This window comes from Penicillium cinerascens, assembly GCF_028974065.1.
Source record: "Penicillium cinerascens strain IBT 15544 chromosome Unknown contig_5_segment0_segment0, whole genome shotgun sequence".
Lineage (NCBI taxonomy): Eukaryota > Fungi > Ascomycota > Eurotiomycetes > Eurotiales > Aspergillaceae > Penicillium > Penicillium cinerascens.
Window position 1 is genome coordinate 1,970,246 of NW_026695294.1, and position 26,885 is coordinate 1,997,130.

At 52.3% G+C, this 26,885-nt stretch overlaps 10 protein-coding genes across 10 annotated transcripts; 3 read left to right on the forward strand and 7 right to left on the reverse strand.

The window, feature by feature from the left end:
• Nucleotides 1-31: 31 nt before the first annotated feature.
• N7498_005198 (uncharacterized protein) lies at nt 32-3,505 on the reverse strand (the record flags this gene model as incomplete). The annotated part of the gene is made up of 6 exons (XM_058452260.1): nt 32-185; nt 242-601; nt 657-1,786; nt 1,842-3,189; nt 3,241-3,273; nt 3,327-3,505. The coding sequence occupies 6 exons, from the start codon at nt 3,503-3,505 to the stop codon at nt 32-34; spliced, it is 3,204 nt and encodes a 1,067-aa protein (XP_058308798.1).
• A 569-nt stretch (nt 3,506-4,074) lies between these two features.
• Nucleotides 4,075-4,867, forward strand: N7498_005199 (RlpA-like double-psi beta-barrel domain-containing protein; the record flags this gene model as incomplete). The annotated part of the gene is made up of 2 exons (XM_058452261.1): nt 4,075-4,439; nt 4,492-4,867. 2 exons carry the CDS (start codon nt 4,075-4,077, stop codon nt 4,865-4,867), a joined length of 741 nt encoding a protein of 246 aa, XP_058308799.1.
• Nucleotides 4,868-4,892: 25 nt separating this feature from the next.
• N7498_005200 (HesA/MoeB/ThiF family protein) lies at nt 4,893-6,515 on the reverse strand (the record flags this gene model as incomplete). Its single annotated transcript, XM_058452262.1, has 3 exons — nt 4,893-5,943; nt 6,000-6,213; nt 6,278-6,515. The coding sequence occupies 3 exons, from the start codon at nt 6,513-6,515 to the stop codon at nt 4,893-4,895; spliced, it is 1,503 nt and encodes a 500-aa protein (XP_058308800.1).
• Nucleotides 6,516-6,902: 387 nt separating this feature from the next.
• On the reverse strand, nt 6,903-8,504 carry N7498_005201 (sugar porter family MFS transporter; the record flags this gene model as incomplete). The annotated part of the gene is made up of 2 exons (XM_058452263.1): nt 6,903-8,368; nt 8,426-8,504. The coding sequence occupies 2 exons, from the start codon at nt 8,502-8,504 to the stop codon at nt 6,903-6,905; spliced, it is 1,545 nt and encodes a 514-aa protein (XP_058308801.1).
• Nucleotides 8,505-9,378: 874 nt separating this feature from the next.
• Nucleotides 9,379-10,806, reverse strand: N7498_005202 (uncharacterized protein; the record flags this gene model as incomplete). The annotated part of the gene is made up of 5 exons (XM_058452264.1): nt 9,379-9,403; nt 9,546-9,932; nt 9,997-10,114; nt 10,170-10,545; nt 10,642-10,806. 5 exons carry the CDS (start codon nt 10,804-10,806, stop codon nt 9,379-9,381), a joined length of 1,071 nt encoding a protein of 356 aa, XP_058308802.1.
• Nucleotides 10,807-12,590: 1,784 nt separating this feature from the next.
• Nucleotides 12,591-13,100, forward strand: N7498_005203 (uncharacterized protein; the record flags this gene model as incomplete). The annotated part of the gene is made up of 1 exon (XM_058452265.1): nt 12,591-13,100. The coding sequence occupies one exon, from the start codon at nt 12,591-12,593 to the stop codon at nt 13,098-13,100; it is 510 nt and encodes a 169-aa protein (XP_058308803.1).
• Nucleotides 13,101-14,477: 1,377 nt separating this feature from the next.
• N7498_005204 (uncharacterized protein) lies at nt 14,478-14,960 on the forward strand (the record flags this gene model as incomplete). The annotated part of the gene is made up of 1 exon (XM_058452266.1): nt 14,478-14,960. The coding sequence occupies one exon, from the start codon at nt 14,478-14,480 to the stop codon at nt 14,958-14,960; it is 483 nt and encodes a 160-aa protein (XP_058308804.1).
• Nucleotides 14,961-15,757: 797 nt separating this feature from the next.
• Nucleotides 15,758-16,613, reverse strand: N7498_005205 (uncharacterized protein; the record flags this gene model as incomplete). The annotated part of the gene is made up of 2 exons (XM_058452267.1): nt 15,758-16,177; nt 16,467-16,613. Coding segments are annotated over 2 exons (567 nt in total), but the record flags the coding sequence as incomplete, so codon positions are not given.
• Nucleotides 16,614-17,249: 636 nt separating this feature from the next.
• On the reverse strand, nt 17,250-18,129 carry N7498_005206 (p24 family protein; the record flags this gene model as incomplete). Its single annotated transcript, XM_058452268.1, has 4 exons — nt 17,250-17,267; nt 17,329-17,516; nt 17,583-17,790; nt 17,932-18,129. 4 exons carry the CDS (start codon nt 18,127-18,129, stop codon nt 17,250-17,252), a joined length of 612 nt encoding a protein of 203 aa, XP_058308806.1.
• Nucleotides 18,130-19,112: 983 nt separating this feature from the next.
• N7498_005207 (putative myosin class II heavy chain (MHC)) lies at nt 19,113-26,677 on the reverse strand (the record flags this gene model as incomplete). The annotated part of the gene is made up of 3 exons (XM_058452269.1): nt 19,113-25,759; nt 25,968-26,070; nt 26,669-26,677. 3 exons carry the CDS (start codon nt 26,675-26,677, stop codon nt 19,113-19,115), a joined length of 6,759 nt encoding a protein of 2,252 aa, XP_058308807.1.
• Between the last annotated feature and the right edge of the window lie 208 nt (nt 26,678-26,885).

Genomic DNA, 26,885 nt, shown 5'->3' on the forward strand with positions numbered 1-26,885 from the left:
ATATACAAATGAAGTTTGCGAAGAACAGAGGTTAGTCCTGCTTCCGGCGATCTGCCACCTGAACCTCATTTACGTCTACTCTCGACGGTGCGCGCGATGTCATTCTAGACTCGGCGATTCTGGGATCCGTCGTGCTGATAGCATGGAAAGAAAAGTCGAGTTCACCAACTAAGCCTCTCACGTGTCTATTTCAGGGCAGTCAGTATCAAGGATTAGGACTTTCGGAGGTGATGCAACTAACCGCATAAGTCTCTCCACGTCGCCAACAATGCATCTCGTGGAAATCTGCAGAACGGCAAAGGCCGCAAACCCTGGTTCGGACATGTGCTTGAGGCTCAAAATTTCACTGTCAAGCGCTTCCAGTCTCTTGGAGAAGCTGTAGGGTCGAGGGGTCTTGAGGTATGGCGGGAGGGGCTGGCGGTTTGTAATGCTGGCAGAAAGAAGACATAGCAAAGATGTGACTTCATGGGTAGTGACATTCGTGGTACCGACAAGGCGGCGGAAATCATGCATCCAGGCTGAGCTTGATTCGTCATCATCGTCGCCGAGGCGCATTAATGTGTCGGATGCGTAGCCGAGTAAACTGAGGTAGCTTACGATACTGGGAGCGGCGATGTTAGCCAATTTAATCATTGGGGTTTGGTGGGGTGCCTTACTTTTCGACACAGACAATGATGGAATCATACTGCTTCTTAGGAAATCGGCCACCGATCGGGACCTCCCACCGAAGGAATTCGGAATAGGTCCTCAAGCCATTGAGCATCAGCATCTGCTTGGAGAAAACCTTGTGACGAGCCTTCTCGAGCTTGCGACCCGCAGAGCTCTTGAGAGTGAGATCGCCCTCATCTCCACGCATACGAGCCGAGAGCGTTTCGTGGATGATGGAGTAATAATTGGCCAGGAGGTATAGCGATGCGCCCAGGCTCTGGCGAAGCACCGAATGTTCCGAGATCGGATACGGGAAGAATGTCCAGATGAAAGCAACGGCAATACCTCCGCTCACGGTAGCAAGTCGATAGGGCGCGAGCAGGTAGATGGGGTAATACGGCTGCCCGTTTGAAGTAGCAATCTTCTCACCGACCCTTCGGACTTGAAGCTCGTATCCGATGATCATAGTTGTAGTGACGATGCTGATAATCCCGACGATGCGGAAGCGGAACATCTTAATGGGCACGTAAAATGCAGACGAGACGAAAAGGAAGAGAAAAACAATCACGCCGGGGGTCTTCTGATCCGGGATGTACCAGCATAGAAGACTGGCCACCATTGCGATCGTTGTACCAGCAATTCGAAGCACGAAGCTAAAGATACTCTGTCCTGAGGTTGGCGACATGCTCAGATTGACCATGATCATGGCCCACACCAGACGCTGCCTAGTGAAAAAGGTTTGCGTGTCGTGCAGAAAAGCGATGACGGCAATGGTCATCGTAGCGCATGCAACCCGGAATCCATACGTAGACTCGAAGGACCGGAGGAACCTCGGAAAGACTCGTATTTTGTCTCCGACTTTCTCAAAGAAAGTTGTGGGCGGCAGGTGTTCTGGATCCTTGCGGTGCCGGTACGCCTCGCCAAGCTCGAGAATGTTGTTTTGCGTGTGAACGTCGCCCATATTGTCGTCTTGATGGGTATCATCCACCTTCAAAAAAGTCTTTGCCCACTTCCATGAACGCTTGGCGCCGGGAATAATGAGTCGAGTTCGGGACAGCTTTCCCTTCTCTGCAACGCTATTGGCATAGCTGACGAATTCGAAAACAGTCTGCCCGGTCGAGGAGAGCAATTGCTCCATCTGGAGGATTATAGTCAGTATTTGTATCAGTGAGAATAGTGATAAATTTGCATACATAAAGGAAAAGGTAGAGCTGTCGTCGGGCACGATCTTGATGCGTAGCTGAAGCGTCAAAAAAGTCACCCTTCAAACTGTCAACAGAAGATGGATGATCGAAGAAGCCCTCAGGCAGCTTGACTCCTTTTTCCTCGGCCCAAGTTTGCAGAGCAATTCGTTTCGTACCACTAAACTCGCCTAACTTCTTTTCAAAGTGGGCAATGAAACCTTTCTCTCCGGGCCCTGTGTCTTCAGCCGAAGCCTCAACATCCGTTTCATCTTGACCAGAACCGTCATTTGTAGTGACCACTGCCTTCTTCTTGGGAGGCTTTGTCAGCCTGAAGACATACGAAGTATGCAATAGTCCTTCATCGATGGTTTGAATCATGTCTTTGAAAGGGTCATGCACCGCTCTCATCATATCATTCCAATCACGAATAGTGCGGTGACGAACGTCATCCGAGACCATTTCGACATTGGGATCGATAGGTTGGTTCCATCTGTTATAGTCGGACAATCTCTGGAAGATGTCCACGACGAAACTTAATCCGACAACGGGGATCATGATCTGCCGTAGATGGCGAAACATGGCTTGGATATCATCCGGGCCCAGCTTGCCCAATGCAAACTCTCTTTTCGCAAAGGTGATATCACCATGGAGTTTAGCATGGAGTTCGGTGATCTGCCGAATTGCAGCGCGAATAGCCTCTGCTTCGGGACTGTACACCTTTTTGCCCTTTTTGCCGAATTTCTCCTGGGAGTCGTCGTATGTATCAGCACGGCCAAACATGTCGTCTCTTTCCAAAGTCTCAAAATATGCCGCGTGGGCAGTCAATGCGGAGCGAAGGCTGCCAATATACCCACCCATCTGCTTGAAGACTGCTTTGCGCGAGGTCATGGGCACAATGAACAAGGAAACACCAGTGGAGATGGCTAGCCCAGTGAGAAAAGTCCTGATCAGCTTCTGAACCATATTGATTGCAGCAGTCATATTCTGCATCTGCGGCGCATAGACAGAGGTGATGTTGGCGAAAATCCCGTAGATGATGACGGGAAACTGGAACTGCGGGTACTTGGCCCGGAAGGTATGAACCAGCCAAATCTGGAAAAACAGCCACATACCACTGACAGCAGAGGCTGAGGAGTTGTATGATGAGCTTCCTTCCTTTTGAGTGTGCTGGCGAGCCTTGACACTGGAGAACATGGTCAACAGGGCCAAACACGCTGCCAAGCAGACGGCCAAGACGTCAAAGATCATCATCTGGATGAACTTGGCCCGAGGCATGATGGCGAATCCCAGGATAGAGACGATGGCCACGAGATAACCTAGAGTGGTATACTCATCGGCAACGTCCATTGCTTGGTAGCTGTAACCGAGTCAGATGCATTGTTGACAGAGCGAGGCCTGGGGTACTTACATGGACACTGCGATCGTTGGTGAAAGACCGCCCCTAAATAAGATATTAGCATACCATTCGAATCCTAGTCGGGAGCCGGATCGTACTTTAGCATCAATAAGACGGTGGGTTGATCCAGGCCCGTCTTCTGCCATATCGCCTTGACATGGTCCAATAGGGACTTTTTGCCCTCGCCCGTGGTGGTCTTAGTTGCCTGCGTATCGCGCCGCGACAGCGGAGGGCTATTTGAGCTGGAATCGCTCGACGAGCTTCTGCGTGAGGCCATATCTGCAGGCCAGCGAAGCGCTCGCTTATTGCCGAACGGCCACGGTCAAATTCAGGCGCGCGGAAATGCGCATGTCAGCGGCACGTGATCAAATCGAATAGCAGCTCAACCCAGGTACGCGTCTCGGTGTAATACGTGGGTATCCGATGAGGAATCTGAAAAAGCGCAATTTGAGGGGGCCGCGACTTCCGAGGCTTTTCGGCGGTGGGTCCACTCACCGTTGCGGGGAGTTGCGACGTGCGCGGTTCACTTGTTCGGTCCATTCGGACTCTGTACTTGACTAGTGCGCTGCATGACAGCTTGGGCTATGGAATATGATTGGACATGAATACACCGATACTAGCAAAGAACAGATGTACGAGATCGGCGGTAGGAACCCGATGCGACAAGGATGCAGTAGCGCTTTTTATCACCAGCCGCTAAAACTGAAACTAAGACCCCTGAAAGGGAACCGCTTTAAACAAGCTCACCCCCTCCCCCAGGGTCTCGTCTCCACTACATTTGTACTCCCAGTGAGACATTGACTGACACCTAGACTTCAACCCCAACAGTGATGAATAGTCGGCACAATGGACACAGAGAAACAGCACGCCGACGCCATGGACCATAACTCCAACACCCCGTCTGACGAGGCGATAAAAAATGGCCAGGGAGCCGTACAGGGCGCACAAGAGCCTTGGGCTTCGGTGCCCAAACGCAAGCCAGTTCCGTTGGCGAAAGGGCCGAGGACCGAGTCTGCTGCAGTCAATGCTGGAACAGCAGTTGCCAGACCGAGCGCAGATGCGCCCAAGCGAGTGTGGCCGTTCGGCCTCGGTGGATTTAGTTTCAGGGCACAGAGACGATCGCGCAAGTTCCTGATCATCGGCGTAGTCGCTGCCGTACTACTGATCGCCCTGATCATCGGCCTGGCAGTTGGTTTGACCGTGGGAAAAAAGTGAGTTGCATTGGAAATATTCCTTCTGTTTCTACATGCTAACTTGAACCAGGAAAGCCTCAAATCTCCCGCTTCCAACCTCCAACGGCGGCCCTTACGAAGGAGATCTAACCTACTACAACCCGGGCCTGGGAGCGTGCGGCTACACAAACTCAGGATCAGACATGGTCTGCGCCGTCTCCCATATCCTCTTTGATGCAGCTTCAACGGGCTCAGACCCAAATGACAACCCGCTCTGCGGAATGAAGTTGAGGCTTCGCCGCAATGGGAAAAGCGTGGATGTCAAGGTCGTGGACCGGTGCGTGGGCTGCGCAGTGACAGACCTCGATGTCACCGAGGCGGTCTTTGAAGAGGTGGCTGAGCTCGCCCAGGGCCGAGTCAAGGTGGAATGGGCTTGGCTGGAGAAGTCGCCCGTCAGTGCCTCTTGACGGCAGATTCGATTCTCGCCTTGGTCTAATATTCGGGCCATTCCGGATCCACTTGGTCGCGCCATGCACGAAATCCGCCCCGGATATCACCGATGAATCGCTGGCCGTTTCGATCCAAGCCTAAATCTTTCATTTTCTTGACTGCGATCTGGGAGTCGTTTCCAAGACGGCAGACCACGTATATCGGGTCGTTAGACTCGGGTGATGCCAGCTCCGACGGCAGCCATGACGGAAGTTGACTGGCTTCTGTCTCATATTCCGAAGCCATCGGAACAGGCGCCGAGCCAAGGAAATTCGAAATGGGGATATTGATGCTGTTTTCCAGGTTGCAAATTCCAAATTGCGCCTTGTCTCGCACGTCGATGACTGTATGCGAGCCCCTTTTGACGGACTTGTCATTTGCCTGTGAGTTGGCCGGTGGATGTCTCTCACGATACTCTTCCGGAGAGACGCGCTCCCCCGGTCCCAGCAAGGACGGCGCGTTCGCCGAGCCACAGAAGAAAACATAGTCTGTGGAGCCCGACGCGATGGTATCAAGTGTCACGGTGGCCTCGGCAGAGCATACCGCACAGTTGGCACGACGAGAACGAAGACGAATCGAGCGGAATTGCGGGTTCGAGAACGCGGAGAAGATCTGCAGGATTGGAGGGTCTCGAGGTGGTGTCGTACCATCTGCTGCTGGACTAACATCCGGCGCGGTGAGCACTTTGATCGCCTCCAGGGCTTGCAATACTCCCATGGTCCCAACGACAGGCCCAATTATACCCCCATCGGCACAACTCACGACGCTATCGGCAGGTGGTGGCTTAGGGAATACACAACGATAACATGGGCCACCTTCTTTATCACCAGGTCGTCGAGGAGGGTTATTCAGCACGACGAGCTGACCCTCTGTTCGCAAAGCAGATGCGGAAATCAGGGGTTTGCCCATCAGCACTGCGGTATCCGAGATCAGGTATCGCGTCGCCGGGTTATCGGTACAGTCCAGGATAAGGTCATAATTCTCAAAGATCGCCGGCGCCTCGTCTGGTGTGAGATGTGTTCGATGCGCAATGTACGTCGGATGGGGGTTTAATCTGATCGGATAATCATCAGCGCGAATTGAAATCCAATACCTTGGATAACCACTCACTCTCGTAGAGACTCAATCGCACTGTCCACCTTGTATTTCCCCACATTCTTCCAGCGGTGCAGCACTTGGCGATGTAGATTCGAGATCTCAACCGTATCACCATCAATCAGTCCCAGGGTTCCAACGCCAGCACCAGCAAGATACTGCGCAGCAGGACACCCCAAGCCACCGGCACCGACGAGCAGGACCTTGGCGGCGCGCAATTTGAGCTGGCCTGGAGAGGTTGCGACAGTTAGCGGTTTCCCTCCCCTCTCTTCCAACGAAAGAATCCAACGAACCGTGTAGACCGATTTGCGACACGATCATCTGCCGTCCATAGCGTTTATATTCCTCTTGCAGCAGTGGCCAACGGCTTCCGGTGCCGTTCAGGCCTTCCTTCGTGTTTCCCGTTGAGCCCGTCTCCGGCTTGCCCGCAGCTTCGGCGTTGGCGAGGTCGCGCTTGAGCCCCGCGAGCTGGGCTTCTGTGGCTGCAATCTGCGCTCGGAGCGAGGCGCAGGTATCTTCGAGGTTCTCCATTGAGAGTAAGGGGTGCCGAGCACAGGGCGCATAGGAGACAGTTTGTCGATGAGCGGAGGGTCGCGCCTTTCCCCGCGGCATTTTGCTGTGGATCCGTACCAGACATTTGGGCGCGACACCGATAGTAACCGTGATAGGATGTCCAAGACGACCTAGCATACACACCTAATTATGATTATGTAGGTTGGATTTAGCTGATTCGATTGTGAGAATTGCCGTGGCTGTTTCGGGTTTTTACCAGTCTTGGATTTTGAGGTAAGACGTGCTAAAACCTTTGAATAGTATAGATTTCCCCGTTCAGAAGTATGAAGTTGGCGGAGTATAATCTAGATTTGACTCGTGTATTTCAAGTTTCTAGTCTAAGCACATAACGGTCAGAAGGAGCAGTTATTTGCGGTCGGCTCCCTCCTCCACATGCTCAGCATGGGCGATATCATTCTTGTGCAGAGTGTGTTCCACATCGGCCTTTCGCTGCTCCTCATCGATAGCACCAAAGATAAGATCCATGTCTTCCAATGTCCTACCTTTGGTCTCCTTCACGAAGATAGCGACGAAGATTCCCATGGCCGTACAGAAAATAGCAAACATGAGGAAGGTCCTCCACCCGATACTGTTGATAGCGCGGGGAGTAATTTCGGTAATAACAAAGTTGAAGAGCCACTGAGTGGCTGCTCCGAGGCCAACACCGTATGCTCGCAAGCGGGTCGGGAAGATCTCGCCTAGATACACCCAAGGGGTCGGGCCCCATGAGAAAGAGTATCCGATCACGTAGAGATAAATCATAGCCACCATGGCAGTGGAGGCTGGAGAGACAGTGGTAGAATTCGGGTTCGGAGGGTGGGTAGCCAAGACGGCGCCGATGATAAACATCATGCTAGCCATCCAAGCAGCACCACCAACCATACTCCACTTGCGACCCCAGCGGTCGATACCAATGAGCAAGAAGATCGCTGTGGCGACAACCTTCACGGTGCCATAGACACCGGTAGCAAACAGCGACGAGTGGGTCGAGCTAATGCCAACGGATTCGAAGATCTGAGGCGCATAATATCCAATACTGTTCGTTCCGGAGAACTGCTGCCAGAACATGATGACGAAAGCAAGGAAGAAGCGGTAGCGGTTGCTCTTCTGCAGACACTCCTTCCACGTTACGCCCTCGGTGAGGGCAGTTTCTTCTTCGATGGCAGCATAAATCTCAGCAATCTCCCTCTGCACTTCCTCGTTATCCTCCGGCTCGTTGCGGATATAGGCAAGTGACTTTAGGGCTTCGTCACGGCGGCCCTGCTTCATCAGCCAACGAGGAGACTCCTTGAGGAAAAAGAGACCGATAAGCATCAAACCACCGGGAATAAGTTGAATAGCCACGGGAATACGCCATTGGGTCGTGCCCTCGGGAATGCGGAGAGAAACGCCGTAGTCCAGCCAGTAAGCGAAAGTGCTTCCAATAACCAAAAACTCTTGGAACAGACCCGCAATCCGGCCTCTATGTGCCGGGGGACAGTTCTCGCTAACAAAAACAGGAGTGATACTGGACATGCCGCCAATTCCCAGACCGGCGATGACACGGCCGCCATAGATTTGTCCAATGGCATGGTGAGCGCCCACTTGAATCGCAGCGCCAACCAGGAAGACCAGGGCGAAGATCATCAGTGAATAGCGACGACCGATGCGCTCGTTGAGGAAGGCGGCGAAGATGGATCCGAAGAAACATCCGGCGGTCAAGAGACTGACCACATTCGAGGATACTTGGGCATTCTTGTCGGATGAAAATCCGCCCTTTGATATTGGGAGGCCGAAGTCTTTTTTGAAGCTGTCCATGGCAAGGACTGAGCCCATAACACCCGTGTCATATCCTGAGGGACAACGTTAGCTTAGAGGCCACGCACATGGATGAACGTGATACCACGAACCGAAGAGCAGGGAGCCCAGATAGGCGACGCTGGTGAGTATATAGACTCGATAGTTCTTCATGAACCCAGACTTCCCCATGATGGCGGTGTTTTTTGTGAGGCCTTGCTGAATGCCTTAGAAAGAGATAACGAAAACAATTGACAAATGGCCTGCTGTGTCCACTCTTAGAGACTAAGGGAGGGAAACGGGGAATGCTTTTCACCGGGACAAGATCCTGCTTTATATTCGGCACCGGTATCAGTGGGCCGGCCACTCCATGGTTTCGGCTAATGCTAGGTATCATTGAGGATTTGATGTCACTTTGGCCGTAGTACGACCTGCCAGGGTCCCCGTAGACCTGGCCGGGGTAGTGAGTGGAAACCGGGGACGATGGGGAAAGAAGGCCCCATTGGGGAAAGTCGGCGGAGGGCGTCGTGGGGAAATTCAGTGGAGAAAGGCCGATTCTTGGCCTACTGGTTTATTGTCCACTGAGTGCTCCCAAGAGCTGCTTTCAAATGCCATGAGGCCTGGCCCGACCAAGTCTAATTGGCTTTGTTGGGGATCTGTGGCACGGGCCATTGATTGCCAAGACATGCCGATCAGCGCTGTGATTCATGGAATTTGAACTGGTTGTCCGTCCGTCGGCTCACTTCCGGGGATTATCTTCTGCTGTATAAGCTACACGACTCGAATTGTCGCTGGGATGACGTGCTATATCATCGCAAAGATCCTGAAATTTTGCCTTTGTGATTCATTTAGGATGTGAAATCTTCAATTGGTTTGACTTGACCTTTCCTGAGCTCAGTGGTCTCAGGTGTCAAATGCCGTCGGCAACAGATATCATTTGCCGATTCAGCCGTCAGCAGTCGGCGTTCGATGTGAAGACACAATATATTCACAATTTTCAAATAGTATACATAATCGGCATCCCATGCTGATGTCGTTGGAATTGGAGAGCAGGAAGCTTGGCGATTTACGCCGAGCATTTGGTATCCACGCTGGAAGTTAATTAACAGTCAAGTTGCACTCTGGTGGGAGTGGGAGTTACGAGTAAGATTTCAAGGTCCTGGCTTATGTCGACGGATTCTCTCGTAAGGAAACATTATTTCATGACATTAGACACCAGCACATTAAACACACATTATTACCGACTCCCGTGAATGGCTAGACTGGGGCGTCTCAATATTACTTTCCATTCGCGCAAAGACCTCGTTGCTAAGATTCCCCTCCGAGGCATTCATGATCCCTTTCCCATCAATCGATGAATCTCGTCGTCTCGTCCTGGATGTAGTATGCATTGAGCCGACGTAACGGGAACTGAGCTCATATGACTTTTGGTTGTTGAGTCTGCGGCTTTTCATGGAGCGGAAGAGAGATCGGATGGAAGGGATGGACGTGGTGATGATGACCAGATACGTCTCGATGAATAGCCAGCGGTCGTAAGTGACGGTCGCGGTGGTCGGGTCATTATCTGAGGTTGCGAGGACGCGGGTTTGTACTGTTTTTATAATTGCCGCGACCATCGCGCTTGATTAGGCTTAGGTTAATACATCAGTTGCCCCGAGTATGGTACGTCGAAGGTGGTGCTCACAATATGCCCAATCCAAGCAAGGCCACCAACCCAATTTTGATCCGTAGCTTCAAGTTCAAATTCCAGAAGATGTACGTCGAGAAGGTTGCAAGACCCAAATCAGTGGCGGCGTTGAAAGCTATCGGTGTCCACGGTGTTAGAGGAAAGCGGGCAAAGTGTCGGGGTTCTCTTACTTCCTTGGAAGTATCCATAATAGGCTTGCACATGCAAGTCCCAGCATTTCTTTTTGCCAGTATCATCCCATATCGCCGATTCGTGGCCTGGGCATTGGACAAAAATAATGATGATGAACAGCAAATTGACAGCCACCTGCAGACTGATCAAGACCCACAATACGATTCTCTGGGATGACTTTTGCACAAGCAGTCCGATGATGAAGACAACGAAGGACACCCGACCTATAGCACCGCCGGCAAGACCAAATGTCTGAGCCAGATAGTCATGCAAGATGACCTTCGACACGTCGATATCACGAAGAGTCGACACCTCCTGACCAAATCCATAGTGAACGGCCAGGGTGATCATAATCGAGCCGACAATAGCCGTACACTGGAGACAGTGTTAATTCTCAGTAAACGTGAGACACGACTGATAATGTTTCACAACGTCCAAAATTTGGAAGAAGAGGATAAAAGGCTTGCTAACCAATGCGAAAGCCATGAGCAGATCATCCGCACCGAACTTTCCAATCCTCGCTTTTGCGAAGATCCTCAGAATCACAATCACAATGGCAACCCCCGTAAGGCCCCAAACATCTCTGAGTATTGACGGACCGGCATCGTAAGTTGAATCTCTCGTTGAAAGAGACATAGCAAATCACAGACCTGGTCGGCCGACACAAGCGTGTAGAGCCGCGAGCATCTGAGTTCTCAGCTCATCAACCGAACGGTTATAAACCGAAGCACATATCTCAATCCGTTATTATCGAGGAGAAGGAGGAGAACCATTTATCGGAGATCTCCAGGAGGGGGCAGTTATATGGAATGCCGTCACTTGACCAGTTAAACTTCAGAGAGGCAAATTAGGTTCATCGGAGGTCTCCGCGCTCATCGCCAAGGCTGGGCCACGCGAACCCCGGATAACAGGCTTCGTGTAGTTAGATGGCTTAGTGTTCCCCGGGTTTGTGGAAGCTAATCTCGTTCAGCTACGAACATGATGATGGTACAGGCCATAATTTGTTGCCGTTGAATCTTTCGATATCTCGGTCTCCGGTACGGCGGCTGTGCTGTGCCGGGCGGGAATTGTCGCCACGCAATCCGATAATCGATTTCTTATTTTAGATCGCTCAAACATGTAGTACTAGCAATCTTCCGACGTCAAGTATGCTATTGTCAAAGCGCCGTGGCGTTTTCCCCTGAGATGACCCTGATAATGAAGCCCAAAGAAAGCAAGTGGTGGCGATTAAGTTTGTGGAAAACCTACGACGGAAGCTAACAGCGAGCTATGTGGTTCCATGGACTTGGTATATCTTACACTATTCGGTTTGAGGTGTTCTCGCTGCTCAGATATGTGATACTCGAGTCATTGTCGTATACGAGTTTACCCTTGTGGCTTGTCACAATGTATGGGATGTTGCCATCACAGGAGCATGGACTACAGAATTAAAGTTCGAAGACAGCCTAGCCTTACACTTTTGCTATCTCGCTTAAGAACAGGGCTTGGTGTTCTATCAGGTCGGCGTCCGGATGAGCACAGTGGACATGGTCGAGGTTTGTCGGTGCGTGCACTATGGTACTTAACTGCGGGGGTCTACCGATTTAAGAATCCAGTGTATTATGCACCCGCATAACGAGGTTATACAGAGTTATAGTTAGATCGCATGTGCCTGAAAGTTTCTTTGGGGTCTCGACACAAGAACTAGGAAGGCTTGTGCGTTGTTTGTAGAACTCAGTGGTTCTTTTTCATTTCCGGTCAAAGCGTCCCTGAGCGGACACTCTCTTCTCCGCGCGGGGGACTCTCAATTTAATCATAGGAACAGGAACACCCAGGTACTGGCGATACATCTCTTGATACGTCCAAGCGGCGACAGTTCGCGGCTCAACTAGTTTTGTACGCAAGTGTACGTCTAACTGCATTTCGGGCGGCGAGGGGGTCCCACGGGAGCCCCCACTGACCGTATAGGAGGCATATTGAGTCAAAGAGCCAGAGACATGGAGTAGAAATAGCAGGATCAAGTACAGAAGAACACGTCCGGCACGTCTCTAATAGTTTGCCGGGATAGGCGGAGGCAGTAAGAATGGGGATCCTAACTTATAGAACAGAACCTTGTGGCAACGTGCTTGGTCAAAATCTGGGGAAGCGTGGAAAAGGTACTCCACAGACAGAAAGTCCATGCGCCTTTTCTCAGTGACCTCCAATCATATTCCAAGGTTGTTGGCCCCAAGTCCATTTTGAGGGTCCATAAGCGCGCGTAGGACACCCCTTTCCGGACCGAGACGGCTGGCAAACTGCCTCAATTGGGTAAGTTCAGGATACTGGGTTTGTGGATCTGGAGAAATTGTGTTGTTTGGGGAACATATAAAGCTGCCAGAGATCCCCAGGATTTAGTTGAAATATTCTCTTCATACCGCGAACGATTCGGACTCACCCATATAATGGCCCCTTCAATCTTTTCCCCGCGTCGAATTCTATTGGGAGCTGCCAGTCTCCTTGTCGCTGCAACCGAATGCTCCGCGACAATGACAGTACCAAACAGCTTCTTGCTCCAGCAGATCGCCGAAACAGTGTCGTTGCCAATGTACACCTGGTCGGCGAACGGAACGCACACGGCAAAGGGATATACTTCCAAGGATGCCACCACGGCCAGCGTGCAGGGCCTGCACGAGGACTGCGAGAATATCAACCTCAACAAGAAGATTGCCGTCAACTTCCGCAGCGATGTGCTCGGTGACGGGGCCATTGGCTACTTCTATAAGTGCGTGAACATTAGCCACGATACCAACAAGTACTGGTTCACCATCAGCTCTGGAAATGGGTCCCAGATTGATGAGCTTTGCGATCCCAACACCAAGTATCCCATCGTGTACGACTCGCAGCACAATACCTGGTTCATTGATGAGCCATTCGACTGCACCCAGCGGACTAGCCCTGCGAATTTCATTTAATCGGTGCAAGGTAGATCGGTCGTGTTTTGTGTAATGGATTGTGAGTAACGCCCGTTTTTCTATGAGTATCCGGTCTAATCTCTCTTCAGATAATTGGAATGGCCATGTCAAGTTAGGCCTTCCGGGTACAAGAAGAGATGAGATCTCTGAAGTGGAGTGAGTGCCTTGCCAAAGATGGAGGTAACCACAAGTCTCCTCGCCCTTCTGGCTCTTGAATGGATATCCGCGCCTTATATATTTTTTTGTGTACATAGTCTAAAGATAGACAATCCACGCCCTATCACGCGAGCAAGAACAAAGAGAGCAAACATGTTTGCAGCCTCTTCCGGGCCGTGTTGATCGGCACGAGGCCAAGCAGGGTCCGACCCACTCTGGAGACCCTGAACCCAATAACGCCCACAAAATGAAACTAGGAAAGTGCAAATTGTCGAATCGGTCGTAGATCTGCCTCCGTGTCCGTGAGAGCCCTTGGGGCTGAGCATTTGAATCATTGGGAAAAACGGGGTCTATGTCTCAACGTTCGTGATCTACACACTGTCAATCCTGCTCGGTATCACCTGGGCAGTCTACCTACTGTACAGTAGGCTGCCTTGGCCCACTCTCGTTCGGGGCACACGATAGATCCACTTTTCCTGAACAGGCCCTTTTCGGGCCGTTTCTGATGTGCATTCTCTCTATTATTTAGGGACGTGCACCCCGGCCTTGTATCCCATTGGACAGAAGCGGACTTTGTCGATTTCCTGACACGAGGCTGGGCACGCTCCATGAATAGTTCTATCTCCGGCCTCGTGCTCCAACCCAAATACCCCTAGCTTACCCTTGGCAGCTGTTACTGTCACATCCTAGAAGTTAGTGGGGGCCTTAATCTCCTGCCCCCAGACGTCTGTCGACTCTAGGCTCCTAAGTATCTCTTCTTCATCACTCTTTTATTTGGCTATCTTCGGCCGCGATTCCTTTTGCATACCTCTTTTCTGCCTCCACCGCACAATGCCCCAGGGATACCCCATTCGGACCGATGATGGTTGCCCGGCTCCGTCATACTCAGGAGGAGGAACCTGGGGTGACTGGCAAACATGCTGTCCACCAAACACATACTGTCCACAGGGCCAATACAACGCAGTGTGTTTCCAATCCGGCGCTGAATCGACCTTAAGTCAGTGCGCGAACAGCACTTGGGATCTCTATGTGGAAGACAATTACTATTTCTGCTGCGAAGAGGGGAAAATCGGCTTCACCAGTCTATTAAACGACTCGAAGGGCTTTTTCGGGTGCTCGACAAAGGCAAAATTTGACAGTGCTGATATGAACTCGTTGACGATACGAGTTCCAGGCACAGGTAGGTCCCTCTATTCACAAGCAAGGATTGATCCTAACGGAATGACTCCAGTCACTCCAACCGCGTCACCAACCTCAACAATCTCGCAAGCATCAACGACAACTACCACCTCATCTACCTCGATCTTGACCTCGACCTCGACTTCGACTTCGACTTCGGACCCATCCTCGACTTCGACCCCGACCCCGACCACAGCCGCATCATCTGGATCGAGGGCAGGCTCTACAAATACTGGGGCAATCGCCGGTGGTGTCGTCGGCGGCGTCTGTGGCGTGGCGCTAATTGCAGTCTTGATACGGCTTGTCTTCCGGAACCGAGCAAAAGCGTCGAAGAACCAGGAGAAACCACTTTCACCGGGATCCGACCAGCAGAATGTTGGCTTCTACAGCGACAGTCACGTTGTTCCTGCACATTTCCAAGGTAATCAAGGTCGCTCGCCCTTCCAGTCTCCTCCTGGGTCAGATAAACCCTCTGAACTCCCAACTGAATATCGACCGCTTCCTGCTGAGCTTCCATCGCGATGATGGTCATTTTTTTAAACTGCGAGCTACTACGAGCGATGTGTGCATTGGAGGGCACCTTCGGGAACTTCTAGCTGTTTATCACTATGTTAATAGATGTCTACATAATGAATAGTCCTCAAGGGGGTTTAATCTATCATCTTGTCTATCCGTAGAGGTGCGGGTCGATGAACAAGTGATAGTTCCCAGGATAGTACCCCCTAATCGATTCGCAATTACATGGATTTGTTAATGAGTGTGTGCAATCCGTTGCAAATATTAGTTCCCGAGAGGGTACTACCAGGGACGATTGAACTAGAAAAGGTTCAATCTTTATGCTATCAGAACCAAATTCAGAAAAAGGAAAATCAAAAAGTCTTAAGAGCACAACGAACGAGTGTCACCACTATTCAACGATCACTCTTGGCCAGCGCGCGCTTCAACATCGAGGCCCCACTCCGTCTTCAACCCCCGGAGTAAGAATACCCGACTTGCGCAGAATAAGCTCAGAAAGCGCCGGCACAGAGTCACACGTGAGAATCTCCAGAATCTGCAAATTCGCTTCCAACTCACGTGTAATCTAGTTTCGGATCTCAATCGCCACTAGCGAGTCCAACCCATACATGAAAATCGGTGATGCGGAGTCCAGTTCTTCAACGGAGGTCCATGCTTGGTCATTCTGTTCCACGAGGGAAGCAGACTGTCAGTGACCTGACCGGCATGATCCGGGACATGAGTGCGTCCGTCTCGGCCTGATCTCTACGCTTGAACTGTTCGTGATAACAAAAGGTATTTTCGTTCATACACGTTTCGATTTACTCTAGCAAAGGTCTGGATTCTGTATCGTCATGGCCATCTTCCACAGAATCTTGACTCTGTCCCTGGGTCGGCCCTCGACTCTGTCCGAAGAAACTAGCCAATAAAGACACCACTGTCCCAAGCCCCAAGCATCCACGCCACGAGGACTGTCGTTCCTGATCCTCTAAACGCTCGTAGTGCCCCTCCTTCCACCTGCCGCGCACCCGTTTGACAACCCCGACAACCACATACACAACCCCAACCAAAGCGAACGTACTCAATACGGCAATTAGAATACTCAAGAAGGTCGTAATACTAACGTTGCACCCAAAAGGCAGCGCCCTCATCTCCCATCGTTCCTGAGCACCGAGTGGGCAAATCTGGGATGAGCGGAGTGGGGCCAAGATGGGGAGATGAGATGTATTTGGAACACAGGTGGAAGACTAGATCGGTAAGGTCAGCTAAGCAGTGGCACAGGAGAAACCACGCAATAGTTTGACGATCTCGTGCGACTCATGGACAAATCGCGTAGTGCGGAGAAGTTGCGAGGGGGAGGGTTGAAACACGATAGGTATGAAAGGGATGGGGATGCGAAACACTGCCGAGGGAGAATGCAGTGTGTGCAAGACAAAAGAGAGGGGGGATAGAAAACACAGAGAAGAAGACTGTTAGGGTTCTTCGATCCCAGCAACTAAAAGAGTGTGCAGATCGAATATGAAGGGCGTCACCTACAATCGCGCACCAACTGCAGGGAACGTCACCCGTCAGACAGGATGAGCACGTCTGTCGGCGCCAGCAGATTTGAAAGAGCGGGTCGCTTCCATCTAGGACGCTCAGTGGGCTGTTGCTATGGTTCCCTGGAGGGTTGCTGAGAGTCATGTCGATGCCTGTTTGCCCGGTCTCACGTAAAGAGTGCTCGGGAGACGAAAATGTGTGTCTTCGGACGATTAAATATCAACGCCGGTGCCCTTGCAGAGCGGGAACGGGCTCTAAAGTACGTGGGGGGAAACGGTTCCTGAGATGTTGTGCGGGGCTGGGGAAGGTATAGAAAGGAAACGAGGGGAAGGTGGTGTCTTCAAGAGGGATTTGGGAGAACCCTGGCAACCTGGCTAGGTGCCATGAAATAAATTGGGTTAAGTCGGTTGGTCTAGAAGCCGCTAAGATGGGTGGCCACAGAAAGGACGCAGATGGACGTCCAAGGTTCCTTTGCGTTTCGGGCCTACTTCAGAGAACAAGCCCCTGTCGCCCGACACAAGTACCACAAGTACCCAGGTAAACACTGACTACGTCCATCTGCTGGGGTCATCCGCATCTCGCTGGTAGTACAGGTATATTAAGCTATCAAAGGATGTTTGCATGACACCATGGCGTGAAAAACATGAGAAAATGCCGTAGAAAATGTAGTGTCTCCCGAGATCATAGCCGTAATTCCCAAGTCCCACAAGACCTGAAACCTGATATGCAGTCGGCAACCCATTTTGTATATCTTTGGGAAATGGTAGAAGGGAGAGAGGCTTAAACGACGCGCTTGACCTAGAAATCACACCTCGAATTAGTCTCCCGTCTTGTACAGCAGTGCAATCCCCAAACTTACCTCGAAGAATCTCTTCAGCCACCACACTTGGAAAACGCCCTCGCCAATAACCACAGCCAGCTGGCAGATACTCCACCACTTGACCCTGCCATTGGTGCTCTCCGCTGTATTCCGGTGCACGCGCTCTCGGACCACGATGTATCCCTGCTCGTCCTTGACCTGAGCAAGGGCGTCGGAAAGTTTGCGGACTAGAAATTCCAGATGACCAGATCAGCCCACTGCGCTTGAATCTCCGTGGCGATTCCCAATCTTACCTTCAGCCTCCAGCGGATCCTGCGACATCTCGGACTCGGGCACGTAGACAATGCCGTGGACGTTGAAAGAGACCTCCTTTGAGTTCGAGGTCCATCCCTCGTTGCTGAAGCAGTATCCGTACTTGCCGTCGACATGTGCGGTGAACGAGTAGTCTTCGTTGGAGATGGCCTGCTTGTAGTACTGGCGGTTCTTCAATGGGTCCTCGACCTGGAAATCATATGTTAGCAATCCCGAATCACCAGATAACCCCATTGATTCGATTGCGCGATATCCATTCGCCTCTCGGGACCAATCCCCGATTCCAACCCTCGGTGTCAGGGGACGCGCAGAGAAGCGCGGTAGACATACCCAGAAGTCAATGTCGAGGTTTCCGCTTCCTCCGAACTCCCGATCACCGACTTGGAAGGTCACGGTCATCAGGTCATCCTTGTGCAGGATCTCGTGGAAGCATTCGCGGGAGTGAGCCTTGAGCTGGATGGTGTGTGCGGTCGCGGCGGAGATCCACCCCAGCGCGCTGACGAGGAGGGTAGAGGTGGAGAAGCGCATTTTTGATCGATTCCAGGCTCCTGCTGGGGGTTCGTTCGAATTGGCGGGTAGAGGAGAGTGGTTGATGAGGAGGGGAGTCCGGTCTGCGTTGAAACCGTCAACGCGCAAGGTGTCAAGTGGAGACGCTCGGACCACCTGCGTAAACAGCCAGTGGATGGCCTCGGAGGGACAACTGCATAATAGCTGGCATTGATCATATTGAAATAAAGAAGAGTATCTGGAGCTAAAAACTTCGAATTACTTGGTGTTTTGAGGATAGAAGATTCTAATGGGTCTAGGTACGTACATCTGGTTGGATTTTCTGGAGCTTTTGTTGATAACATATGCCCGGCCACGTTCGTGCTGGTCAGCAGTATTCCACGAAATCCACTGCCAACTTTGGAAATCATCTCGGAGCATTTCTATTCAAATTCCGATGTAACAAAAGCCCCAAAAACTTCAAAAGTTGATAGATCAATTAATCAGATGGGCAGCTGGGACGTTAAATTTGCAAATAAGCTGTAGATAACGAACTTTCGAAGGTTCAAAGGTTGGCAAGCAGCTCTTCCAAGAGCGCTAAGCGGCAACAAAGACGGGAAAGTATATATAGTATAAGACAATTGAGAAGAAAAGAAATTGAAAAAGAGTGTTCAAGTATTAATTTCTAGGTAAAACGATAGGACATGAAGGTATAGGGTGGGATCAATGTACAAGGGTTAAGGAGTCAAAAAGAATGCCAGACATAAAATCAGCACAGGGCGGGGTGGTATCAAATCCGAAAGGACATCAAAAAAAAAGAAATTTCACAGATCTGAGTGTAAGAAATGTACTATGTATGGGTAAAAGAGTGGCAAGAAAAAGGTAGGTGATAGTGACAAGCGCTGTAAGCAGTAGCATGGAACACAAGATAACACAGACGGGGAGAGGTGTCATTCTCGAGAGGAAAGCAGAGCGTAATTTTTGGGGTAAGACAGTCTAAGAAAAAATTGAAATCAAATCCAAGGTTACTCCTCAGCGACGGCAGAGATTTGAGGGCCAAATGGGCCTTCGTTGGGGTCTCTAGGTGAAGCAGACACCATTCCGTCGGCGGTGCTTCCGATGTCATCGGTGTCGTCTGCGACCAAGCTGGTTTCCTCGTAATTTGTCGGCTCGGCATCATGGTCATAGCTCGAGCGGCGGAGGAGCGGAGGGGTCTTGGGCGGCTCAGTGATGAGAGCTTCCTGGCGGACAGAACCTCGTCGAGGAGTTGAGTTGAATCCTCTCAGGGGCCGGCTTTCAGAATAAGGACGGCCCGAAGCACCGGGTTGGGCAGGGTTTGGTCGGACGTGGGAGGTCGGGGGAGTCAGAAGTCCCGACAAGAAGGTGCTGGCGTTGTTGGACTTGGAAGGTGTCTGCTCTGCCGAGCTTGTCCCCCCACTCGAGTTCTCTCTGCTCTTGCGCCAGTTGCCCCAGGCTGCAGCTGCAGCTAGAGGAAGAGCGCGTGGAGAAGCGGCGATGTCAGAGATAGACGGCAGCTGGAGGCCCTGACCAGACGCAGCGCGCTCACGCTCCTGTTGTTGCATCTGCAGATTGGCCTTCAGACGGATAGCCGCATCACGGACAGCGTGTTGGTTGAAAGAAGGCTGTGAGAGAGTCTTGATGATATCCTGCAGATCATCGATGCGAACGCCGAGAAGCTCACGGAGCCAAGTGATCTCGGTGTCTCTCTCCTTGATCTTGTTTGGAGCCTCCTTGTCCACAGACGAAACCTCTTGCTCGAGCTCCTCAATACGGGTCTCGCGCTGCTGAAGCTGGTCTTGGAGGACGAAGATGGATTCGCGCAGGGCCTGCGGGGAGATCTTCTCGGGCTCCTGGGAGCCCTTGCTGAAGGACATAGAGGGCGAGCTCGAGTGTGCGGGTACATGGGCAGGCATTGGTAAGGCACTACCCTTCTGGGCCGCCTCAACAGCAGCACGGGCAGCAGACTGCGCAATTTGGAGTCTCTCCTCGAGGTGCTCTACACGTTCTTGCAAGTGCTTGGCCTTCTCATCCGCAAGAGCCATGCGATCCTCCATGTGTACGTCTGCACGCTGGCGATCTTCCGAAGAGTTATGCAGGGCACGAGCGTGACGCTCGCGGAGGTCGTTAAGGACCCGCTCGTGTGTCTTGCGTTGATCTTCAAGTGCAATCTCGCGAGACTCCTTGGCTGTAGCCAAGGCAGTCATCTTGGATTCCCTGGCCTCCTCCAGGAGCATTTCGTAGCGCTCCCGGGAAGTATCAGCATCCATTTGAACGTTGTCCAACTGGGCCTGGAGGCGAATGACCTGAGCCTCCAGCTCGGCGCGCACAATGTTGACCTGGACGTTGGAAGCTTCCAAGTCGGCTTCCATGGAGGTACGAGTGCGCTGGATTTCCATACGGCTGCTCTCGCGAGCTTCATTGAACTCCCGCTCGAAGCGAGCTGACTTGAGCTGCAGCTCGTGGTTCTCCGCGCGAAGGTTGGCGATGACCTCTTCCAGCCTAGCGTTCTCCTGTAGGGATTGCTCATGAACGAACTTCAACTTGGCAGTCTCCCGTTCTTGCTTCGCCAATTCGCCGACTTCCTGCTCAAGCTGCTCGCGCAGCTTAACTTCACGAGCGTGAGAGGCACGCAGCTCGTTATGTTTGGCAGTCTGCTCCTCCTCCTTCTTGCGCCACGAGGCCTGTTCGCGAGTGACATCAGATGTTAGAGTAATCATATCCGACTGAAGGCGATCGAATTTCTCAGTGAGATTTTGCCGGGCCACCATGTTGTCCTCAATGCGAGTCCTCAGGTGGTCAACAGTCTCATGCAAAGATTTGTTCTCGTCCTTGGTAGTTTCCAGTTGGCGACGGAAGTGGTCGCTAGAAACGCGGTACTCGTCTAGGGTACCCTCGAGAGCAATGTTCTTCGAGGATAGTTCTGCAATGGTAACCTTGAGGGTCTCGCTCTCTTCGGCTAGAGACTCGCTGCGGAACTGCATTTTCTCCAAATGGGGGATCTTCTCTTCCTTGAACTGCAAAAGGCGAGCCTCCGCATCCTCAGCAGCAGCGCTGTGCCGAGCGGCATCTTCTTCAGCGGCCTTCAACAGATGCTGAAGTTCGGTTATGGAGTCTTGAGCATCCCGGCGAGTCTTGTATTCTTGCTCGGCACGCTCGTCAGCCAGTCGCAACATACTCTTGAGTCCGTCAATCTGGAGCATCAGACTATCGGCACCAATTTCCTCGGCTTCCGTCAAGCGAGGGGTCTGCTGGGCCAATTGCCTGGCGAGAGTCTCTTCCAGGATCTCACGCATATCACCAACGGGGTCTTGAGCAAGTTTCTTGATAGTGAGAGCCTGCAGTTCAGCAATGCTCTCCTTGAGCTGAGCCATCTCACCATGGCTGGAGTATTGTGTCGAGCGATGAGGCAAATCATGTGTAACCAAAGCTTCCATGACGACACTCTTCAACATCTCTAACTTGCGGTCGCGCATATGTTGAGGCGAGCGAGCTCTAACAGACTTCTCCTCGTGCTCGCCGTCGTCCTCATCATCAGCATCGCTATCCTCCATTTCAGCAGACGTGCTACGAAGCAGCCTCCTGCTTGCAGTACCGGTAGCAATGGATGCCATGGATGCCTGGATACCAGCCAGAGCACGCTCCAAAGGAACGAACCTGTCATCGACAGCGGACCCGATAATATCATGGATGCGGCGGTCGAAAAAGGTTCTTCGGGTAATGAAGTCCTCCCCTTCGCCAGGAGCGACAAAGTCATCATCCCATTGGCTGATATTTCCTTCATCCGTGGGCATGGATTGGTCGCGCTTGTGAGTCGAAAACTGGTCGCGGTGAATCCAAGACTGATGTCCAGAGATAATGCCTTCCTGAGCAGGGATGAAGCCCCTCTTGGGAGAGGGGGTGGCATCGCGGTTGACGTCGAAGCCCGAGCCGAGGTTGGGAATGTTTAGTTTGTACGTCTTCTGAGCGCCAGGGCTGGGACTGGGGGCTTCGCTTCTGCCCTCTGCAGAGCCGAAGCGCTGCTCCTTGGTAGGGCCACCAACAGACTCTGTGACCTGCTTGGGTGGAAGAGGAGTATGCTGTCTCTGAATGCCAATGTCAGAGTCATCATTAAGTTGATCCATGATGGCATTGAGCTCGTCAGCGTCTGGTGACTCATTACCAGACTCGGGGTCCCATCCTCTGTTCTGTTGAGGTGCAACTGGCTGCGGCTTGGGCGGGCTATCCGTAGCAAAGCGAGAGGCCATGAGTCCGCCTGATTTCTTTTCGGCAGGTTTCTGCCCGACTGGCTCCTCTTCTACGGGCTGGATCTTGACTGGCTCCGGATCAGGCTGCTTGTTAGCAAAGCTGGATGGCTCCACGCTAGTTGGAACGAATGCCGGAACGGCAGGCTTGAACTCGAACGGCGGGGCGGTGGGCGAGAGCATGGTGCTCTTCAAGGAGCTCTTTGATTCTTGGGCAATATGCTTCGAGCCATCTTGAGGAGCAGTATCCTGGGCAGGTTCCTCCAGGACACGCTCCCCTTCGGCCTCATGAATTTGTTCAGCCGAGACAGGCGATCCGGCATTGGATCTGTTCCTGTAATCGAAGAGAGTCCACGTATCAGCTTCGCTCATAGGAGTGCTCTTGCGCTCCACAGTGCTGCCATCTTCAGGCAAGGCATTCTCCTTGCCCTCGGCGACGGGTTGGAGATTGCTGGACGCCTGGGCATTTCCAGCGTCTCCCAGGGGATGGGTTGAGATGCTGTACCGAGCCTCGCCCTCAGCGTGGCCAATGCCACGACGAGCACGCTTGTGACGATCCGTGGGAACAGGTCGACCATTCGCATCATCGTGGAGGACTGTTTCCTTGTCTTCCTCTTTGGTTGTCTCGGCATCATCTGGCCGTACAATCGGGATTGCCTTGTTTTGTTTGGGGGGCTTGGATATTTCGGTGAGATCGATGTCACCGAAGATCTTGGTTCGGTTAATTGAAGGTTGTTCGGAGCTGGCATTCGAGTTGAGACTGGTAGATGGGTTGAAGACGGGGGCTTCGACATTGAAGGATGCCGAGGAGAACTTGAAGCTGCTGGTGCTCTGGTTGAGAGTATTGTCCATCGGGCCATTCATGCTTGCGGAAGGAGTAAAGGCCTGGGCAGCTGGTGCGAAGCCGAATCCTTGTTGGCCCATTCCACCAAATTGGAATCCGTTTCCGCCGAACTGTGCAGCCTGAGATCCGAAGGACGCAGTCGGGTCAAACTCCTTAGCCTGCACATTGAGGGAGGAAACAGAAAGCTTGGACTGGTGACCCCGGTAGGAACCAGAACTTGGCATCGATTCATGCCACGCGCGTTGATCCGGCATGGCACCTCGAGTATGTGGTGTTCCGGCAAGACTAGGGTTTGTGTCGACGTCGGACACGTCATTCACGTTCTGGTGTCCAAATCGTTCGTCGTAGAATTGTTGTGGATGTTGCGAGAACGAGGGTTGACGAGGTGCGTTCTGAGCCATCTGGTGAGGATCGTTCTGCTGCTGATACAGAGCCCATCGGGTCTCAATCGATTCGGGGTCCATTCTATGGTGGGAAGCATCCTGATCATCTTCCAAGTGGTGCTCGACCTGATCTGGCAGATAGTTGGAATGTGTCATCTGGTCCAGAGCTCTGTGGTGTTCGACATGATCTGGCAGACCATAATCGCGATGTGTCATCTGCTCCACACCTCTCTGGAGAGTCTCGCTTAGGTTGTGGCCATGGCCACGAGGAGTAGGGTGAGCGATCTCAACATTTGCGTGGAAGTGACCAGGATCGTTGACAGGAGTGCGAGGAGTTGGGAACGGAGGACCATCGTGACCAACATGTCCAAAGCCGCCGTCAAACCCAGCCTTCTCGAAATCGGCATAACCCTGTTCATGCATCGGGGATACAGGAGACAGCATCGAGTTGAAGTTGTGAAGTGCCCCAGGGCCAATCGACGAATTAGCCTGGCGAAGGTTGCTCAGACTCTGTGGGGTCATGGTACCCTGTGCAGGAGGCGTGGGCTGAAACTGGAATGGATAGCCATTCATAAAGTTCTGCTCCATGCCCATGAATGGACTCTGGACACCGAATTGCGGAGCGGGCGATGCCAGAGACCCAATGCCACCACTTGCCGTACCAGCTGACTGACCAAAATGCGGTGAGAATGCATGCATTTGGGCGAGCGGGTTGCTTCCTGCAGATGCAGTGTGAATCGGCGGAGATGCCACCAGACCGGGGAATGGCGTCTGGGATGGGTTGATGGATGCCGATGCTGGGGAAGGTGAAGGTTGAGGCTCGTCGTCACCAAAAAACACACCCAGGGCTCGCAGCTTCTCCTCTTGCAAGTTGGCGACATAGGAGTCCCAAACGGCTCTATCCGGGAAGGAAATGTGAACCTTTTGGCCCTTTGTTTCTTCATAGACCTCGTACGGATCGGGATACAAGGGTCGGCTTAAACCACCCAGTTCAGTGGGCCCGGACAAACCATCTGTTTCGCCAACGGTAAATCCGCGAATATCGTAGCCTTCATTCTCCCAATTCTTCATCCGTGCCTCAACATCTTCACGGCCCAAAAGATGGTAACCGGATTCCTCCGTTCCTCGTTTGTCATCCACGGGCAATTCAATAATACACGCCTTCCCACGCCAAACCAACTTCTTTCTCCGCCTCGGGGTCTGAGTGGCCGATCGGTTGAGATCAGAGGCCTGCCTTTGAAGAACATCGGACTTCTGTGTATCATCCACCTGTACATTTTCGTCTGCGGTAGTTGACGGCGGTGGCGGTAGAGGCTTTTCGACCGGAGATGTCATCTCGGCGGGAGGCTGTGACTCCTTGGTATCCGACATGATGTTCTTGGAAGGCTCCTTGTCGTATGCGAAACCCCAAAAATCCTCCTGGCGCAGAGTATCCGCGCGCTTATGCAAGTTCTTCTTTCCCTTTGCGCGAGCAGCGGCTCTTCGACCCACAAAGTCGGAGAGCGTCGGTGTTTTGAGAAGGTCGCTGTCGCGGATATTGTCTTCCAGACCAAGCCAGTCGTCAGACAAGTCGTCCGCAAGCTGGTTCTGGGCAGTGAAAAACGACGGTGCCTCGCTTCCGGAGTCGTCGCTCAACCAGTTGCTGCGCTCGGTGCGTGGTTGACCGGTCAGGTACTGATTGATCCAATCCTCGGTGAAGTCTCGAATCGATCTGCCTTCTTGACTACCAACAAGATCCTCGTTGATTGTAACGCTGGATCGTCGGAACTCGGTGTTGTTGGCGACACTTGCAGGCGAGCTTTCACCCGATTCGCGATCTCCGCCGGCGTATTGGCTTAGAGTCAAAGACAATCGACGGGTGCTGGGTGCCGCATACGGAGACCCCCAGGCAGTAGTGTAGTAGACACTGCTATCGGCCCTCTTATTGTCCGGTGACGAAATCAGGGATTCTCCGGTTCGGTGGGCCGAGAGAAATGGCAACGGCGGGGGCTCGAGGTTGATACTCCGCGGGGAGTGTTGCTGGGAGGGAGAACCAGCGTCCGACGGACTCGAGTCTCCTGACGGTGGAGAGGACAAGAGCAAGGACGGGGCCAGACGCGATTCGTCACGTAGGATGCGCGCGTCTTTCGGGTGAAACGGTGGAGAAGACGCCGAACTGGCCGAAGAGACGGAGGGATCTAGATCTGCAAATCCGTCCGACCCGGGATGTCAGCCATGAGAGGAAATCGCGGGTTTTTGCCTTTTCTTTGGAGGGGTATCAGATCGAAGGGGGTGAGGAATGCGCGTGGGCGCGGAAAGGAAGTAGATCGAAAAGGAGCAACTCAATTCCAACAACTCGAAACCGCAACACCCCGTGTACAAAAAGAAAAGACCAATTTCAATCAAGCTCACCTTCCGTGTCGACTCCTGCAGCAAGCACTTGCTTGCCGCTCCGCTTATCGTCCAGAATGTTGACGCATGGAAATCCAACCGGAATTGCAAATGTCCAGACAACCTGGAATCAGGGGGGCGTACAGGCTGTCTCTCTTTCTGAGTCGAATCGCTCGAGTTCCTCCGCCAAGGACCAAAGTGGAAAAACGAGATATCACAAAGACGCCAGAAGCATCACGTACACGCAAGGACACGGGGGAGGGCGGAAAGGGGAGGAAAAAGTGCAGGTTATGTCACGTCACGGTGCTGTGTACCGGGTACCTTCTCGAGTATGGAGTGGTGCTGTGGAACTAGTGTACAGGTACACCTATGAACTAACCCCAATTTCCCAACTTTCTTCCCGAGGCCGTTAGTGCCCCGAGATGCCCACATGTAGCTAGCGGTAGGCACCGATGGATCCCAACTGTGTGCCCTTGCCTGCGCAGGTACCCCGGGCATTGGCTTCTGACCGCCACCGTAGCGGGTTCATCTCTCTGTCTCTACTCTCCTTGCTCAGTCTCAGCTGCAGGTGTACATGTACATGTATCTCATTCTCGATCATCTCAACGTTATTTCACATTTTTCTATGTACATAGAAGTAAACAAGCTCGTGTGGTTCGTGAAGTCGAGTTTGGTTGGATTCAGGGGTAGACGAACCGTGGTTGCGCCCGTAATTACCGTACCCCCGTCATGATGACATAATCCCGCGGGTCGACGTGTCGAGCTCTCGTTCAATTGAAGGTCCCGACACGTCGATGGACACATCTGTACTGTACTGTATACTAACAAGTCACATTACTCCGTCGACCAGGTCTACCCTGTTTAGCAAGGTAGGGCATAGCCCAGCACGGTAAATATACGGGACACATTCAAGGATCCAGAATTGCTATACGGCCATTG